Source organism: Dermochelys coriacea, chromosome 5, assembly GCF_009764565.3.
Source record: "Dermochelys coriacea isolate rDerCor1 chromosome 5, rDerCor1.pri.v4, whole genome shotgun sequence".
NCBI classification, from domain to species: Eukaryota; Metazoa; Chordata; order Testudines; family Dermochelyidae; genus Dermochelys; species Dermochelys coriacea.
The window spans coordinates 50394811-50411984 of record NC_050072.1 but is presented as its reverse complement, the minus strand read 5'-3'; the positions used below and the strand labels follow the sequence as shown (position 1 = coordinate 50411984).

General features: G+C 35.4%; 1 protein-coding gene across 8 annotated transcripts in view; it reads left to right on the top strand.

Annotated features, from left to right (window-relative positions):
• The window catches only part of FCHO2 (FCH and mu domain containing endocytic adaptor 2), a 263348-nt gene that overhangs the window by 153257 nt on the left and 92917 nt on the right, over positions 1-17174 (top strand). For all 8 annotated transcript variants that reach the window (XM_043514278.1, XM_043514274.1, XM_043514273.1 and 5 more), the window contains 2 exons: positions 13994-14038; positions 15863-15935. In XM_043514278.1, the coding sequence (XP_043370213.1) occupies positions 13994-14038; positions 15863-15935 (118 nt within the window). The remainder of the gene's footprint in view (positions 1-13993; positions 14039-15862; positions 15936-17174) is intronic.

The window sequence follows — 17174 nt, the reverse complement described above, 5'->3', positions numbered from 1 at the left end:
AACAAAGAATTGGTACAATTTGAAGCATGTGAAATGAAAATGATTTCAAAATTTTTAGCAACATAGGCTTCTCCTTTTTTTATATCCTTTAGATACCAATGTGTTGGCAATATTTGATGTTTAGGTTATGAATGTTTGTGGTTTTAAAGATAATTTTCTATATTAGAGTCCACTATAGGCACACTTATTATAAATTTAATAAAATATGTTCCAAAATAAGGTAAATTGAATTGTGTATCATGTTATAGAAGTGAAAGTAGAGGATGTATTTGTAGAATACACTCAAATTCAGAAGAATGACTGACTAGATATAATCCATGTTTAACTGATGATGCTGATACAAGCAGAAGGATCCCACAACATAAAGATTGTGGGGGTAAATAGGGTTGCAAGAACCTCATCTAATAGATCTGGGGAAGACAGAGTGTCTGAGAATCCCAGATATTAATAAGATAGTCTAGTTACAGTAGTAGATATTAATTAATAAAATAGTCTAGTGATAAAAATTAAATAACTGATAAATTACTGATTTTGCTCTTAGGAAAGGTAAGTAAAAACAATAAACCAATATCCATGGTTGATTTAAATTAATCTACAATGTAGTGTTTTTAATACAGCTGTTTCTGTTCTGCTCTCTGGAGGATACTGTTACATTATGGTGATAGTCCAAGCCCTCTGAAAAACCTGTCACTCAAGAGACAGCAAATTTATTATGTTAATATATTTAAGCATGTTTCTTGTAGTTCTTCGCTATTTAAGTGGTCATAAAGTTGTACACAGCCAAAGTTTGACTCTTTCTATTAACAGAAAATATTCCAAATATGATTATACTGATGGTTACAAAATATGCATGCTACTTTTCATATAGCTGTGAAGAAGCATTTGGTTTTTCCTTCTCATTTCCGTAGACCTGCCATAATTTACCACAAAAAATAGTTTTTATTCAGGAGAGGCTCTAAAGCAAGGAAATATGAGGAAATTAAAGTGTATTAAATTAAAAATCTATATTATGCAATATATTCTACTTTCCTAATGAAATTAAGTTAAATTACAGGAAAATAGTATTATCTGTAAGGTTGCATATATGGTTTAAATTGCTTGGTAAGTAAACATAACTTTTGCTGGGGGCAATTGCATTACACATATCCAAAATTTCATTGGTCTTGACAGTACTACAAGGTGACATTTTTCTCAAAGGTAGTCTGCTCCTGAATGATTTCTCCAAAGAATTAGTCACCAATTTAACATCAAGAGTGCATGTCTTTGCGGTTTTTTTCCTTGAACAAACCTGTTTGGCAACTGCAAGTAAATTCTCACTCCATTTATGTTTGACCTCATGTATGTCCATATTGCATTGTCTCCAGGAGTACAGTCTCACAGTACTTTTCTGTTGGTTCCTCCATTGTCATAGAGTTGCTAGTAGTATATAGTGACCTTCTGCACCAGTAGTTCTATTTTTAAAGACTAGATATTGATTTTCTTCATTTTGTCAGATGAAGGAACAGTGAGGCACTCATTGACCTGTCACCTGAATGGTGTGAAGCAGGAACAGGGAAAAAATGTCAAAGCAGTAGCAGAGTGAGCAGCAAACATTTTAGTTTCCCCACCACACACCCTCCCCCTACCACTTGATGCTATGAAGTTAACTCATTTCTATGTATGAACAGTTGAAAAAGCTTTTATGCTGATTAAATGTTACATAAATTGCATCAAGCAAGAATTCCTTCCTGTTTTATATATTTTAAAACAAGTGTTCTTGTAAGATAATTACCTATTGATCCACCCACTTTAGTTTCATGTACTCAACTTTTAGGCTTGTCTTCTTTGTGTCTAAGGCACATATATATTCACCAACTATAACTATAACTGCAGGTTCCTAGCTTTTAAATATATAGCTATATTTAATTATGTTCATTTTATTGTCTAAATTCTACAATTAAGGTTGAGATGGATTAGTTGCTGATAATTTTTTTCTGAAAATAGCCTCCATCTGTACCAAAATCTGTTGGACATTTGAGTTTCTAACAGAACATATAAGAGGTTCTGAAATATTTAATACTGGAAACATTTTAGCCCACTTTTAAAACTCAAGGATGACTAGTTTTAAAAAGTATGCATATAGACTTCAATGGGCTAGTGAGTTTGTCGTGTTTGTGGGTTTATTTTTCTTTAAGAAAGACGTACCAAGGGACATTGAAGTGATTAGCCATAAATAATGAGCTCTTCAGATGGACCTTAATACCTTCTGATTAAATATGATAGTAAATATATTTGGGTTCTCCTATAAGTTCCTGGACCTATTATCCCTGGGAATGAACACGTCCCTAACCATTAGAAATTGAACTTAACTGCTCTCTTTCCCCTGACTGGTTAAGTCTTTCAGAAGATTGTGAAGGTCTAAAGGATTTCTGGTAGCCCAGGAAGGCTTGTGATCTTGGGTATTTTTCACCTACTCTGAGGCATGAAGCATGGGTTGCTTGCTGGGATCATCTGTGTGTATTTATCACTTAATCAGTTCCCTGCTATTGTAGGGACCACAGGCAATGGTGCATGTTGGTCCCTCCTGTTTTCTGCCTGTGCCACACAATAGTTTAGTTTCCAGAGAGCTATAATATTTTGGTCTTGTTCTGGTTGTTGGGTTTAGTGTGTAGGTGTCTGGGTGATATCAATAGCTTTGATGTACAGGAGGTAAGACTAAATAAGCTAGAGGTCCCTTCTGGCCTTAAACTCTATGACTTAGTTCCCGGAGATTCAGTAGCTTGCCTTTATCTTCATATATTATTTCCTCATTCCACAGCCCAGTTCATCAGGGAAAATCTGGTTTGATCACTATTGTGAATCTAGTTCTTAGAGAGTACATGTGAAGAATTGCCTTATATTGCAAACGGTGACTTACATACTGGGTGCACCTGCCTAATGTTGACATATTAAGACGTCAGGGCCTGATACAAGGACAGAAAATGTAATTTTTTGGACATACTTTTCATAACATCCTTTGGTTCAAATGACAGGCATAATAAAAGCCAAAGTTTTCATTCCCTGAGGCTCCAAATAGCCGCTGTTTGGCCCTAAATAAGCACGGTAGAGCACAGGTTTGCTTCTGAAAGTGATGAGATTTGTTTTGTTTTGTTCAGAAGTAAACTAGAGGCTCTCCCATCCCTTTAGTCTTAGGTACTCTAAATTTTTTGCTAAATGGCTCACATTCTCCCTCTGAACTGCAGAGAATAAATTTATTGTGATTTTTCACTCTTCAGATGACTTTTTAGTGTTCTTTTGTCTAATCACTTGTGGGAGTTGTCACATATTGATCTATACTTGTTTATTCCATCAGGACAAAATAGTAGTGATTAAGTCAGTATCTTGTTTCTTTCCAAAGTGAAATCATCTTTCCAGTTAGATCAGACATTCCTCCAAGGTGCAACAGAGCAAGAAAGTACCATCCTATACTCCACAAACAGAGGGCTTTACATATATGTGTGTGTGTGTGTGTGTGTGTGTGTGTGTGTGTGTGTGTGTGTGTGTGTGTGTGTATATATATATATATATATATATATATATATATATATATATATATATAATATTTGCAGAAGATTCAGGAAATTAAAAACACATCACCTATTCATTCTTTTTAGGAACAGGGCCATATGAGTTCTTAACAGCCTCCTTAGACTTTGTTGTTTTAGGTTAAAGACTGTATTAAGAAAGCTGTCATACCATACAGAGAGGATAAGCTATCAACACTATTCCATAGTATGTCTCTCTAAATGTGCATTACTTATTTGTAAGTAAATGTATTTGGAATAAAGTATTCCATTACAGGCTTTCAATGGCAGCCTCTGCAGATGCAGCCTTCAGCAGGTGGGTCATACATGATGCAGTCTATAATCCTTTTGTTCTATATATCTTTATATAAGTTACTGTTGAAGTTTCCATTGTCTAGGCTGGCATAATCAGGTCAAATGTTGAAACATAGTGAATTCTTCATCTTTTCGAGTCTATCTTTGGTAGGGTAGATATCCCAGTATGTGTTTGACGTAGTGGTCAAGTGTTTTTACTGAAAATTTTGTTATGTAATTCTCTGAAGACCAAATGAGAGAGAACATATTTTTATTTTAATTGAATAAGGCTAGCCAGTTGCCTCCTTTGGGTTTAGTGGAGTAACATTACAAGAGATTCGTGGTTTCTTGATCTTCACTTGCTGATAATAAACAGTTTGCTAAATTCTAAGATAGTTTACGGGGACTAACTCTTCCATCCTAATCCTGACCCTGAGACTGACTTATACAGTGAAAGTGTGCAACATACAACCTCCTTGTATATTGATGTCTTCATCTGTAAAAGGGAAGATAAATGCCAGGAGTCTTCTGAAAAATAGTGCTGTATAAATTATTACTATTAATTATAATAACTTTATGCTCCATTACTGCCCCCATCCCTTCTTGGAAGGAGGAGGTCCTTGTCCCAATAATGTGACATTTTTCTTCGTTCAACATGGACAAAAAAAGAAATTCCACACAGTCTTTCAGCCTCAGTGAGAAAGTTGGCGGAGTCTAAAAGCATGGAGGCATGACAGTCCGCAGTTAGGAACTCAAATAGTAGTATGTTTGGAACCACATAAGAATCTAGATGAGGCAGTTGTGTGTTCCACAGTACTTTCTGTTGGATCATGAGGACAGGCCCTGGTTGCATCTTTCTTTTGTTTGTTTGATAAAACACCCACAAAAATCCTTTATTTACATTTTTTAAAACGTTTTCTTATAAAATGTAATAAAATGCAATTATAGCAGCATTAATTTTCAAAGTTTTTCCTGCCCTGTTTTCAGTTTAGTTGTAAAGTTTCTTGTTTGTCTTTCAGTTAATTATATATCTTTTATTATATGTCCATTCATTTTCAGAGATGAAGTGCATTGGCTATAGAGTAAAATATATATTTAAATTTTATTTAATATATTTAGCGAGCAAGTAGTTGCTTAAGGCCACTTGACCCAGGCAGGATGAATACTGTATTCTAAATACATTTCCTTACAGATAAGTAAGTCCCGTTCACCTTTACACTTCAGTTGATCAGTTCTGAAAATAAACTTTTAGTAAATGGTCATTCTAAAACTAGATGTTCTAGAACAGAAAATTATTCCTTCGCTGTCTGTTTATTTACAAATGTGGAAAGAGATTTATCTTCCATTTTTCATCAGACAGGCAGTTAAAATGTAATGTTGCTGTTAAAAATGGTACTCTAAACTGACTAATTTATTTTGCATTTCTGGTCTCTCTGTTTGAAAACTTTGAATTTTTTGTTGATAATAAACATGAAATAGCATCAGATGATAGCAAGCAAAAAATTGCTTATGTGTTTGTGTACACACAAAATTGACCTTTGTGATCCAGCTTAACATCTAAGCACAAAGAGCAGTCATTTGTTTTGACAGCAGAATTAATTGAGGCTAAAACAGTTGAAATTCCACTTGTATCAAGCTGTTCATTAGGAATTGCTCTCTGGCTTTAGTGCTGTCAGAAAAATAACTTGTCCTGCTATGATTAAATTGCAGAATGATGGTCGGTCCACTGCATTCAAGAGAGAGGTTGAATAAACTTTCTACTGTGAAAACAATTCAGAAGTGACACACTGCAAGGGGGGTCAGAATGTGCACTGATATCCAGCTGAGCTGTCAACTGGCACTGAGCCAGGCACGCAAAGCTTTGCCATTTGAAGCGGCATGAGAGGCATATGCAGTTTTTAAAAAATTGTCCTCCTTTCATGCATGATTTCATGTCAAATTAAAAAAAACTTGTTTTCTCAAAAACAAGGATATTGTCTTATCACATTGGTAACTACAAGTAGCTTTGCAATTTTTTCTTTTTCAATTTTATAAGTTTTAGGTTGATGAAAATTTTAAAGTGCTTGTGTATATTAATGTATATATAAACTGATTGTAAAGTAAAGCTAAATTTTTTTTGCAATGAAGAGAAATGCAGTTCATAAAAATAGATAATTTTAAGTAGGAAAAAGTAATTTGACTATTTAATTTTGATTAGTTTTTTAGCATGTTGGGATTTCTCAGTCTATAGTGCATTTACAAAAGATCTCAAAGGCTATTTTTGAACGTACAATATAATTATATTTTTTCTTTGCCAGAAATATTGAAATAGTTTTTAAATTATTATTTGCCTCTTTTATTTGTTAAAGAATTACCTTGTGTGTGTTTTTTTTATTTTGGGTTTTGTTTTTTTGAAGTGTAAGTGATTCTATCCTACTAATCTGTAGTTGCAGTCTTAGCCAAAATTGTTCTCTTAGCCTCTCCCCCACAGCATATACTAGTGACTTGTTGTAGCAACCTGTTCAATCGGGCTGATGAGACATAAATGTCTTCAAGGCCATTAGTGCCATTTCATAGATTAATTAGGTAGCAAGTGTAAGATTGTTGTCATTTAAAAACCCTTGCGTCTGTTCATCTTCCTCAGAAATGAAATGCATCCTTTTAAAGATGTTCCTAATATCCACTAGACAAAAAAACAAAGAATTTTATTGACATAGTTTATTTCCTTTTCCATTCAGGAATTAAAAAGTAAATTATACATACATCGTAGCAGTTGCAGATTTATATACCACTGTTGAGCATTATGGTTACAAAGAACAGAGCTGACCTGACAGTTTTGGAGTGAGATTATTATTGCAGTATCTTTGGCCAGCCTTTTCTATCTTTTTGAAGTGTCACAAAACTCCATGCATGCACACACCTTTTCTAACTAGAGGACAGGCAGTAGATACTTGGATACTCTAGGAGTGATGTCATGAGTTGAAGACACTGTGGCTTATTAAATTAATACTACTTCTAATAAATAAATTATTTCAAGTAGTATTTGGTTAATTTCAGTAGAATTTGTCCATTGTTCTGATCACATTATCCTACCCCTTCAGTCATCCTACCGACTTCCCCTTTTCCAGTGTATCAAGTTCAAGCTTCTTGTCCTTGCCTTCAAAGCCCTTTACAACTCAGCCACTCCCTGCTTATTTGCTCTAGCCTAATTGATGTATTGCTCCTGTCTTTTCCATGCTATCGGTGCCTCTAGTCTAGCCTTATACACCCATTAGCTTGTTTCTCCCACATCTGTATCTGTGCCTCCTGGAATGAATACCTAGAAGCTTTCATCAGCCGATCTTGAAACTGTTTTCTGATTAAGTGCGGATGGGATAATTTATACCCAATTTCAAGAGCTTGCATATTTTGAGGCCCTCTCCTTGTCACAGGATATGCATCCAGACTCCCATTGATATCAAAGTAATTAGGATGCATATCCTATGGCAGGGTTGGCCACTGAAACTTTACATTTCTCATCCTTCTGCTTTGAAGGTTAGAGAGAGTGGTGAGCTATAGTTCAGCTTATTGTAAATGTGATAATTTTCCCTGAATGTATCTTTTGAAACATTTTATTAAATTATATATGGACTTTCATTATAAACCTATTTTGAATGGCTCATAATTTTCTCAAATATCTTACTTTTAATCTGAAACTTTCTAGATGTGGCCTCAAATTTTTTTTAAAGTTGAAGGAAAATCATATATAATTTTTCAACTACAAAAACAACTCATTCTGCTTTTTTAATATGCCCCCCCCCTTTTTTTGAACCTGGCTGAAATTTTCTATCCTTGTTATTGTTTTCCTTCTTATTTCTGTTTTCTACAGTGTGCATCATGGTATTATCTACGTGCTTCTTATTTAGAATAGACCTATGTGGTAACTTCTTCAGTAGACTTTTTTAAAAATTGAAATGAACTATGTTGGTAGCATTCATTCCTGATTTGTGTTTAGAAAGAAAGAAAGACATAAGCAATTTCCAATATACTTTAGACCATGTGTGCTACATAATTTCTGTTTAGTTTAGAGGCTACATCATTATGGAGTATTTTAGACATGTAGTGTTTATGAATTAGGTGAGTGTGCACTTATATTACAATTACATTCCAGAGTTATATCAGTATAGACCTTTTTTTTTATTTTGATCAATTTGCAGAAATTTAGCACACTGGTTAGTAGTGATTATTATCTTTGCATTTTTTTAATGAAATGGAACAATTAATACAATGTTACTATTATAAATTTTAAAAAATTCAGGAAATGTAAGTAACTGTTTCCTAATAAAATAACTCATCTATAATGAATATAAAAATATATAAACATTTAATAGTCTAAGAATTTAAAATACTACATAATAGTATGTGCAATGTAGGTGAATTTAAATTTCTCCTAGTAATGTAGCTTTTACATTTTGTGTCTTAATTATTAAATACATTATGTTCCATGAATTTAATGTATATTTGTCATATAATAATAGAATGTTTGCAGCACTGAGTTACAATTCTGTAGTTAAGAAAGGTTCAGTTCAAGCTTTTCCCTCCCTTTTCGGTAAAACCATTGACTGCAGGCTGAAACTATCCATGCTTGATCTGACTTAGTGATAATTCAGGGACTTTTTGCAAAGTGTGAAATTTAGTTCAACTGTTAGAGTTATCAGAATAAGCCCAAAATAAATGCAAATTACAGATTTTTTGTGTGTGGAAATAACGCTCAAACAGCTTCATTGTAGAACCTGGAACTGGCCAAATCATAAGTCCATAGAGGAATAATCACGTCTATTTAGGAAAAGAGTATATTTATAATTGATAGAGATATTAGTAATCAAAAATGAGAGAGAGTGTGTCTGTAGTTAATTTTCCTAATATTTGGTGTTGCAAAAAAAAATAAAAAAAAAAACTTAAAACATTTACCAAACATTCTATTTTGGCCACTTCCATTTTCACATTGCTTTAGATTATATAGCTGAGAGAACATGTTTTTGCCATTTCACATTTCATGTGCATGGCAGAATAAAGTTCCTCCTCATTGACATGAATTATGTTTCCTTATCTTAAGGGAGCCAGAAAGGAAGAGATTTCAATTTTTCAATTATAATACAGTTAACTTATGTTCCGATTAATTTGTACTGCAGTAGCACTTAGAGATTCCGATCAGGGCCCCATTATGGCACTGATTCTGAAGACTTTGGCTAGCCAATCTGCTTCAGGAGATGGTTTAGCCCTCTCAGTACCAATATTACATCTTGTACCTAGAAACCATCACTTTTTCTCTTTTGGATGCTGTAGTGGATAATGCATCTTCACTGTTAGATCGTTGGCTCTCAGGGTTATTGGCGTTAGCCTGTGCACCATTGGGCTCTATAAGCAATAGAGTTTGTGCAGCTAGGATCTCAGTTCACCACCTAAACAGAAGTATATTTATATTTAGACTTCTTCAGCCTTCTGTGGTGACCCTGTGTAGGCTTCTTCCTTTGTCCTCTATTCAGTCCTTGGATATTGTGGAGTTGTTGATACAAACTTCTGTATGCTTCATGGTGAGGAGGTGAACACATATACATCAACATCTCCATACAACCTTTATAAGAACAGGTGAAGCAATAGGGATTCCAGTGCCAGTACATGCAGATACTCACAGCTCTTCCTAGCCTACGCAACATATGACAGAATCACTGCCATCGAGCTGGCCACGTGCTTAGATGAGATTAGCTCACGAATGAAGAATGTCTGGTTGAAGCAGAACCTGAAAAAGAGGAAGGGTATGTTGGTTGACAGAGGAAAGCACTTTGAGGTTTTTGTAGTCACAGTGCAGGCTTTATTGGCTGAAGATGCACAAACACAATTAGTCCAATACACAGTTTAAGTGTGCTTCTGGATTTCTCATTGATGTTAAGCTGTCGAATAGCAGTGTCCATGCATAACACCTTCTACTGTCTCTCGTTGCCTAGGAGATAATGATCTGTTTTGGTGGATGATGATCTGGTCTCAGTTTTACACCCTTTTGTAACCTTCCGACTCTACTCCAGCAGTAGTGTCTATTCTTGCATCCATTTTGGCACTATATACACTTTGGTACATTCTAGTACAATAAGTAGTCTTCCTCAAGATACCCAAAACAGGAGTAGAATAGATGTTTAAGTCTATTGAAATATCAGATGTATTAGACTGTGAAATAATCTTCAAAGGCAGGTGGTAGCAAGTGGGATGGATAAAATATAGAAGCTGTGATGGGTTGTTAATGAAGTCTTAAATTGTTGAAGTGTGATATCTTCTCTAATTACAGTATAATTTTGTATATTATACTGTTTAAAAAAACCTGAAACTTGCAGCATGCCTGTCTTACTCCTGGGGGAATTCTGTGCCAAAAAATTTAAAATTCTACATACATACAGTATTTTAAAATTCTGCAAAATCTGCTATTTCATTTATCAAAATATTATCATGCCAGTTTCAATTATTTTATTTATTTATTTATTTCAAAATACCTGTCAGCAAGTATGACTGTAACAATACAGACAACAAAAAAGATTCAGGGTTATTTTTTTTGACAAATAGATTCCTTACTAGGCATATTAATACAGAGCTTTGAGTAATAATTCATTTAAACTACAATACAGAAACGTAATTCTTGCACCCGTCAGAAGCAGTGCAAAGGCTTGGGGGAGTCGGGGTAATGGAGGAGCTCAGGGAGAGGGAAGGAGCCTGGGAATAAACCTGGAGAGTAAATGTTGTGTGTGGGTGGAAGAAGTATGGAACAGGTTTTTTGTGGGGAGGGTAAGGGATAGTTAGGGAGTAGGGGAGCCTCTCCCATCCAGACCCTGGCTCAGTGCTGTCACCCCACTAGCTCCTGTGCAGACCCTGTGGGATCCCCTAGCCCCACCTCCTTCTCGTCCTCATTTAAGAATGACTCATTCATTTTGTAATGAGTACCAGTCAAAACAGATAAAAAAATGCTCTAGAGCACGACTAGTATTTTTTGCATTTTTTCTAGTCTAGATCAAAACATTCTGAAAGATGCACAACTTTCTTGTATTTCTAACACAGTAAAACTCAAAATATGACAAAAAGGCAGTCTCAAAGTATTGCTTATTACGAAAGCCGCCTTATAGTGAGAATGGGAACAACTTCTGTATTTAAGATTGTATAAATCTTTCCATTCTAACTCCCTGTTTTCAGTGACTGTAATTTAGTTTCTCCAGGCTTGGATCTCTACCTAAAAGTGACAGGTTTCAGAGTAGCAGCCATGTTGGTCTGTATCCGCAAAAAGAAAAGGAGGACTTGTGGCAACTTAGAGACTAACAAATTTATTTGAGCATAAGCTTTCATGAGCTACAGCTCACTTCATCGGATGCATTTAGTGGAAAATACTGTGGGGAGATTTATATACACAGAGAACATGAAACAATGGGTGTTACCATACACACTGTAACGAGAGTGGTCAGGTAAGGTGATCCGTTACCAGCAGGAGAGCGGGGGGTGAGGGGGAACCTTTTGTAGTGATAATCAAGATGGGCCATTTCCAGCAGTTGACAAGACCATCTGAGGAACATGGGGGGGGGAGATAAACATGGAGAAATAGTTTTACTTTGTGTAATGACCCGTCACTCCCAGTCTTTATTCAAGCCTAAGTTAATTGTATCCAGTTTGCAGATTAATTTGTATTCAGCAGTCTCTCATTGGAGTCTGTTTTTGGAGTTTTTTTGTTGAAGAATTGCCACTTTTAGGTTTGTAATCGAGTGACCAAAGAGATTGAAGTGTTCTCCGACTGGTTTTTGAATGTTATAATTCTTGATGTCTGATTTGTGTTCATTTATTCTTTTACGTAGAGACTGTCCAGTTTGGCCAATGTACATGGCAGAGGGGCATTGCTGGCACATATCGCATTGGTAGATGTTCAGGTGAATGAGCCTCTGATAGTGTGGCTGATATGATTAGGCCCTATGATGGTGTTCCCTGAATAGATATGTGGACACAGTTGGCAACGGGCTTTGTTGCAAGGATAGGTTCCTGGGTTAGTGGTTCTGTTGTGTGGTGTGTGGTTGCTGGTGAGTATTTGCTTCAGGTTGGGGGGCTGTCTGTAAGCAAGGACTGGCCTGTCTCCCAAGATCTGTGAGAGTGAGGGGTCATCCTTCAGGATAGGTTGTAGATCCTTGATGATGCGTTGGAGGGTTTTAGTAGCTCACGAAAGCTTATGCTCAAATAAATTCATTAGTCTCTAAGTGCCACAAGTCCTCCTTTTCTTTTTACGTAAAAGTGGTAATTTATTTTAAAGACTGAGAAGAAAAATAAGTTCTTTGGTTTGAGTATGGGATTTGAAAACAATACTTTTCCTACTCTACATATAATATAAATAGCATGTGTGTTTGTACACACATGCAGAGGTTGGACCCATTTTAATAGGCACTGTACAAACACATAGAAGGTACAGTCCCTGTCCCCAAAGAACTTAGGGCATGTCTACACCGCAGTATAAGCCCAGGGTTAATGGGATTGCATCAGCTGACCCATGTTGGGAAACCCTGGGCTTGAGCATCTACATTGTATTTTAATGCTGTTTAAGACTTTTCTAAATTGTGCTCAAACCTAGGGCTCTGGCATCCACACCAAAGTGCGCAGACCAAAATCCCAGAGTCCCTAGCACATGCCCGTCCCTTCTCTGAAACGTGGCCACTTTAGCTCTAGGACTGTGGCGCACTGTGGGAAAGCTTTACTGCCTGCCTTGCACTTGACCAGATAGCACATCACAAAAGTCTTGATCAGTTCACTCTCCATTGCAAGCCCAGGAGGCTCTCTGATAGTGTGATTACAGATCCGTGAACAGTAGAGAATGGATTAAAGCTGACTTGAGCTGCTGCAGTTTTTAAAGATGGTGAGGGTGGCTTCCATTTTCAATAGAGTGGGTGGAACATTGTTGGGATAGAGAAGAATAAGGAAGTTGTCCATGGAATTGTGGTATAGTTCCAGCAGACTCCCAGGACCCGAGTCAAGCCGGACTTCATCTACCTTGTAAAGCCATAGGTCTTGGATCCTGGGTCCCGGCTTAATTAGAGCTTGGACCCTTCAGGGTCCTGGGACCTGGAGTCTGTGCCCTGGTTAGCAATGTTAGATGCAAGGAGGGGGGCCTCAAGCACAGGCTTACATTGCAGCGTATATACCCTCAGTGTCTAAAGTGTAGTGTCCAAGACAGTGAACACCATTGTTAAAAGGATACTGACCGCTTGAAATCTATACTCTGTTTGAAACAATAAGTTACAAGAAATTTAAGTATTACACCTGTCCTGATGCCTTCTGGTGTTTTTTGTCATGTTTACAATATTTTCTCTATTTTTAAAAAAATATTTGTGTCTCTGCTCTTGCCGTATAAAAGACCAACCCAAAAAAACGATTTGTCATCACAATAATTGATTCTTCAGGGTAAACAGGAGAGCCAACTACAAACAAGGAGCTGTCAAATGCACAAAATAAACTGGAAAAAATAGAGAAGAATAAACTTGAATAAAATAGATTTGTATGCCACTGTAGTGCTGGAGCCATGTCTTTCTTTCCCATTTTGACTTTTCTTTGCATTTCTCATTAAAAAAAATTAAATTAAAAACTTAATTTTAATATAATAATATGCTTGCAAATTTGAATATACAGTCAATAAAAGGAAAAAGTTTAGGTGTCCTAAATGCAGTGTTAACTTAGCTACTTTGAATGTAACATATATTAAATTGTACTTGCAATATTCTTATTGGTAGTCGCACACATTCTGTATGGATCCTGACCATGTAATATTGTTACCCTGATATCTGAATATTCAAATTTGAAACCTTACTATCATATTAGTTATTTAATTATATGTTCATCATTATATTTGTATGATTGTGCAACTTAACTGATTACAGTGCAGTTAGGGGCGTCTGAGATATAAACTGGATCTTAACAAGACTACCCAGAGTTAGATAGTATCATTACCTCACGTACCTTGTCTCTCTAGTACCCTGAGACCAACACAGCTACAACAACAACTGCAAACTGAACTATCCTGTCGGTTTGGAAGAAAAAGATTCCACTTTCAAAACACCTCAGAAAATGCCTTTTAAAATTAAAACTAATAACTAAGTTAGATTAATATTAATGTTCAATGTTCTTCCTTTAAGGCCTTATCGAATTTGAAGAATGCAACACAGCTAGTGCAGTTGAAGGTGAGTTCCTGCTGTAAAGTTGTGGCATAATTTTTTTAATGTCTGCATGAAGATATATCTATATAGATAGATATTTTTTAAATGATGTGTGTGTAAATTAAAAAATGGAACCCTGGGTATGAAGGGTATTCAACACATTAAATAAAACTGTTATTCTACTTTTAAATCATTTGAAAGGCTAATAAGTAAATGATATTTTTGGGTAATGCATTATTTGTTTTAAACTGATATTCAAGAAAACATCCAATACCACTATTTTACAGTCTGTATGTACAATTGCCAAGGGATCAAAATGTTTCTTATAAACAGCTGTACTTTCATCCATAACCATTTGGTTGTGATCCCTAGTCTGGCTCTCTGTTTCTAGAATATTGGACCTCAAATGATTGGATAACTTACAAATGTTAAAGTAAGTTGCCAAAACTACAATGGAAGGACTTCCATAATATTCTGACAGTTGATCAGGGAAGCATTATTTTGAGACCGATAGTCTCACACCACAATAGTAATGGTTTTTAGTTTGATAAGGGACAAGAAAAAGAGTGCTTTCTGAAATAGACTAGATGGAAAACGAATATCAGATCATACTCTGAAGAATTATTATTTCTCCAGAGGGGAAGGAGTCCATCAGCCTACCTCCTTTTTTATTTTATAATTGGCTGAGTTGTAGCTTCCTGATTATAAAAGGACACTACTTTTCTCAGCCAGAAAATTTCCAAAACTGAGGAAATCCCTCTGCAGTGTCCATGCACCTAATGTGCTACTAGTAAGGGGAACATTGTCATTTTATAACATTGTTTTCAAACTGGCAGAACAGTTGTTGACTTATTGTTCCAGATATCCAGATTATAAAACTGCCTTCCTAAAAATACAGCTTGCTTCAATTAAGAGGATATTTGGGAAGACTGGAATAAAAGGCATAGTTTTGCATCCTACCCAGCTGTATGTGGAGGCATATAGTCAGTCCCATATTTTCAGATCTGTGGAAGAAGTAAAATCCAGCATAAATCCAGGAGAGGAGTAGACCTGGCAATGGGTCTGATATAGTGTCTGATTGAAACTAATTTTGACACATAAGATCATTATAAAATAAAACTTGTAGTAATTATACTTGTATCATGTACAATTCAAAGTCAGTTTTACTATGCAGAACATATTTATTGTTATGATACAAAGGACTTTAACCTTTGGAATCATTTTTATTCAGTTCCCTATTTTGTTGTAAGTATGTTGCAAATCTTTTGACTCCACTAATTTAGTTCCAGGTTTACCAGGGAAATTTACCAGGGAAGTCCTCCTTGACTAGTTATTGCAGCATTTGAAAGGTTTATGGTTTTGGCAGTTGAATAAACTAGATAGTCTGTGGCATTGCCCTTTCCATGCTTTTAATAATTTATTAATACAATATAGAAAACTACAATAAGATTCTGTGGCATGTCATCTTATTTTATAAAGCTTTTTTTTTGTAGAGGAATCTTCATGACATTTACTGCTGTATTGTCAGTTTTACCCATTCTCTCTGAAATGTCCACCGTCTTGCATTGGTGTAAATATAAGATTATGGATTCATTGAGCAGTATCCATCAAATCAGCTGTAAATCTTACATACCCTCTCCCCCAAATTAGTGGGGAGAGGGAATCAGAAACATATCTGAGTCATTTAAAAAAATGTATTGAAAATAAATGTATTAAAGATGGACATAAATGTTATGTTAAACAGAATTGTAAATGTTAAACAGAGAATTGTGTTCATAAATGTATTATCTATATTGTTAAATATAAATTCACTTGATGCTCTTCTAATGCTAAACATTTGTTCTGTAGGGATCAAACCAAGGAAAAGAAAGGCATTTGGTTTATCAGGAATAATTAAGAAAGAAAAAGATGCAGAATCTGTGTAAGTAGATTTCAAACCCAGAGCATTCAATCCTAAGTGAAAATGGAACAGCGTAATTGTGGAGATAAATATTTAGCTTATGTTTGTGACCAGAAATAATTTTACAAGTGATGTTTAAAGGCACACCATGAACTTGAAAAGGATTTTTTTCCCTGAAAAATACGTTTCTCTTTTAGATGTAAGTAATACACCTAGGATTACTATAACTGAAAGATGTTAGTGGGGGAAAGATTTTGTTTTGTTTACTTTGTGCATTTGACAGTACTTTGTATGTTCCATTGTTTGCTTTGCATACGTAGACAGGCATCTTTGTCCTACGAATTGTCAAGCACGTGAGTTACTTTACTCACTTGAGTAGTTCCACATAAGTCTGTGGTTCTGCACGCAAGAGTAAAGTTGTGTGTGCCTAAGTATTTGCAGGATCAGGGCCTTAGTTTCTCTCTTTTTGAAAAGACCCTTATAAACAACAGAAGAGCAGAATAACCTTTAGCCACTTTTTTCAAGGGAATTGTTTTATCAGTATGAGGTATTAAAGGATGTTCTATCAGAAAGTGCATTTAAAAAAAATCAAGTTTGGGATTCCCTTTAAGTATGAGATAATTATGATTCATACATTATCATGTGAAGTTTATAGAAGCATAGGAAAATAAAATTTTATTTTAGAATGAGAAGGAATTTTCTTTTGAAAAAATTTGAATTCATAAATATTTGCTGTGTGCTCATAAGCAAAAAAACTTTTTTAGACAAATTCTGTACAGTTCAAAAAATTTTGAAAGGGTAAGTAGATGAAAACTATGTACAACCAGACATAATATGTAAAATTGTTGCCAACATATGTTGTGCCTTCCTTTCATCTGCTTTCTTGTAAGTAGCCATTTTGATTCCATTTAGCTTTCTTGTGTGAATGGGTTACCCAAGTTCTGTAAAAAGAAGAGGAGTACTTGTGGCACCTTAGAAACTAACAAATTTATTTGAGCATAAGCTTTCGTGAGCTACAGCTCACTTCATCAGATGCACATCCAATATTCATATTTTTTTTTCAGGGGTTGAATAAAGAGGCCAGAAGCCTCCAAGTCAGCTGTGGCCAGGTGGATCAATGATTGTATCTGCCTTCTGTACAAGGTCATTTTCCTCTCAATTTATTATTGAAGGATAGTCATTTCTCAGACAGGAAGGGCTGGGACATTGGCTTCTGAACTGTGTGAAGCCACTACATGTATTTTCACAGAGTTATCCACG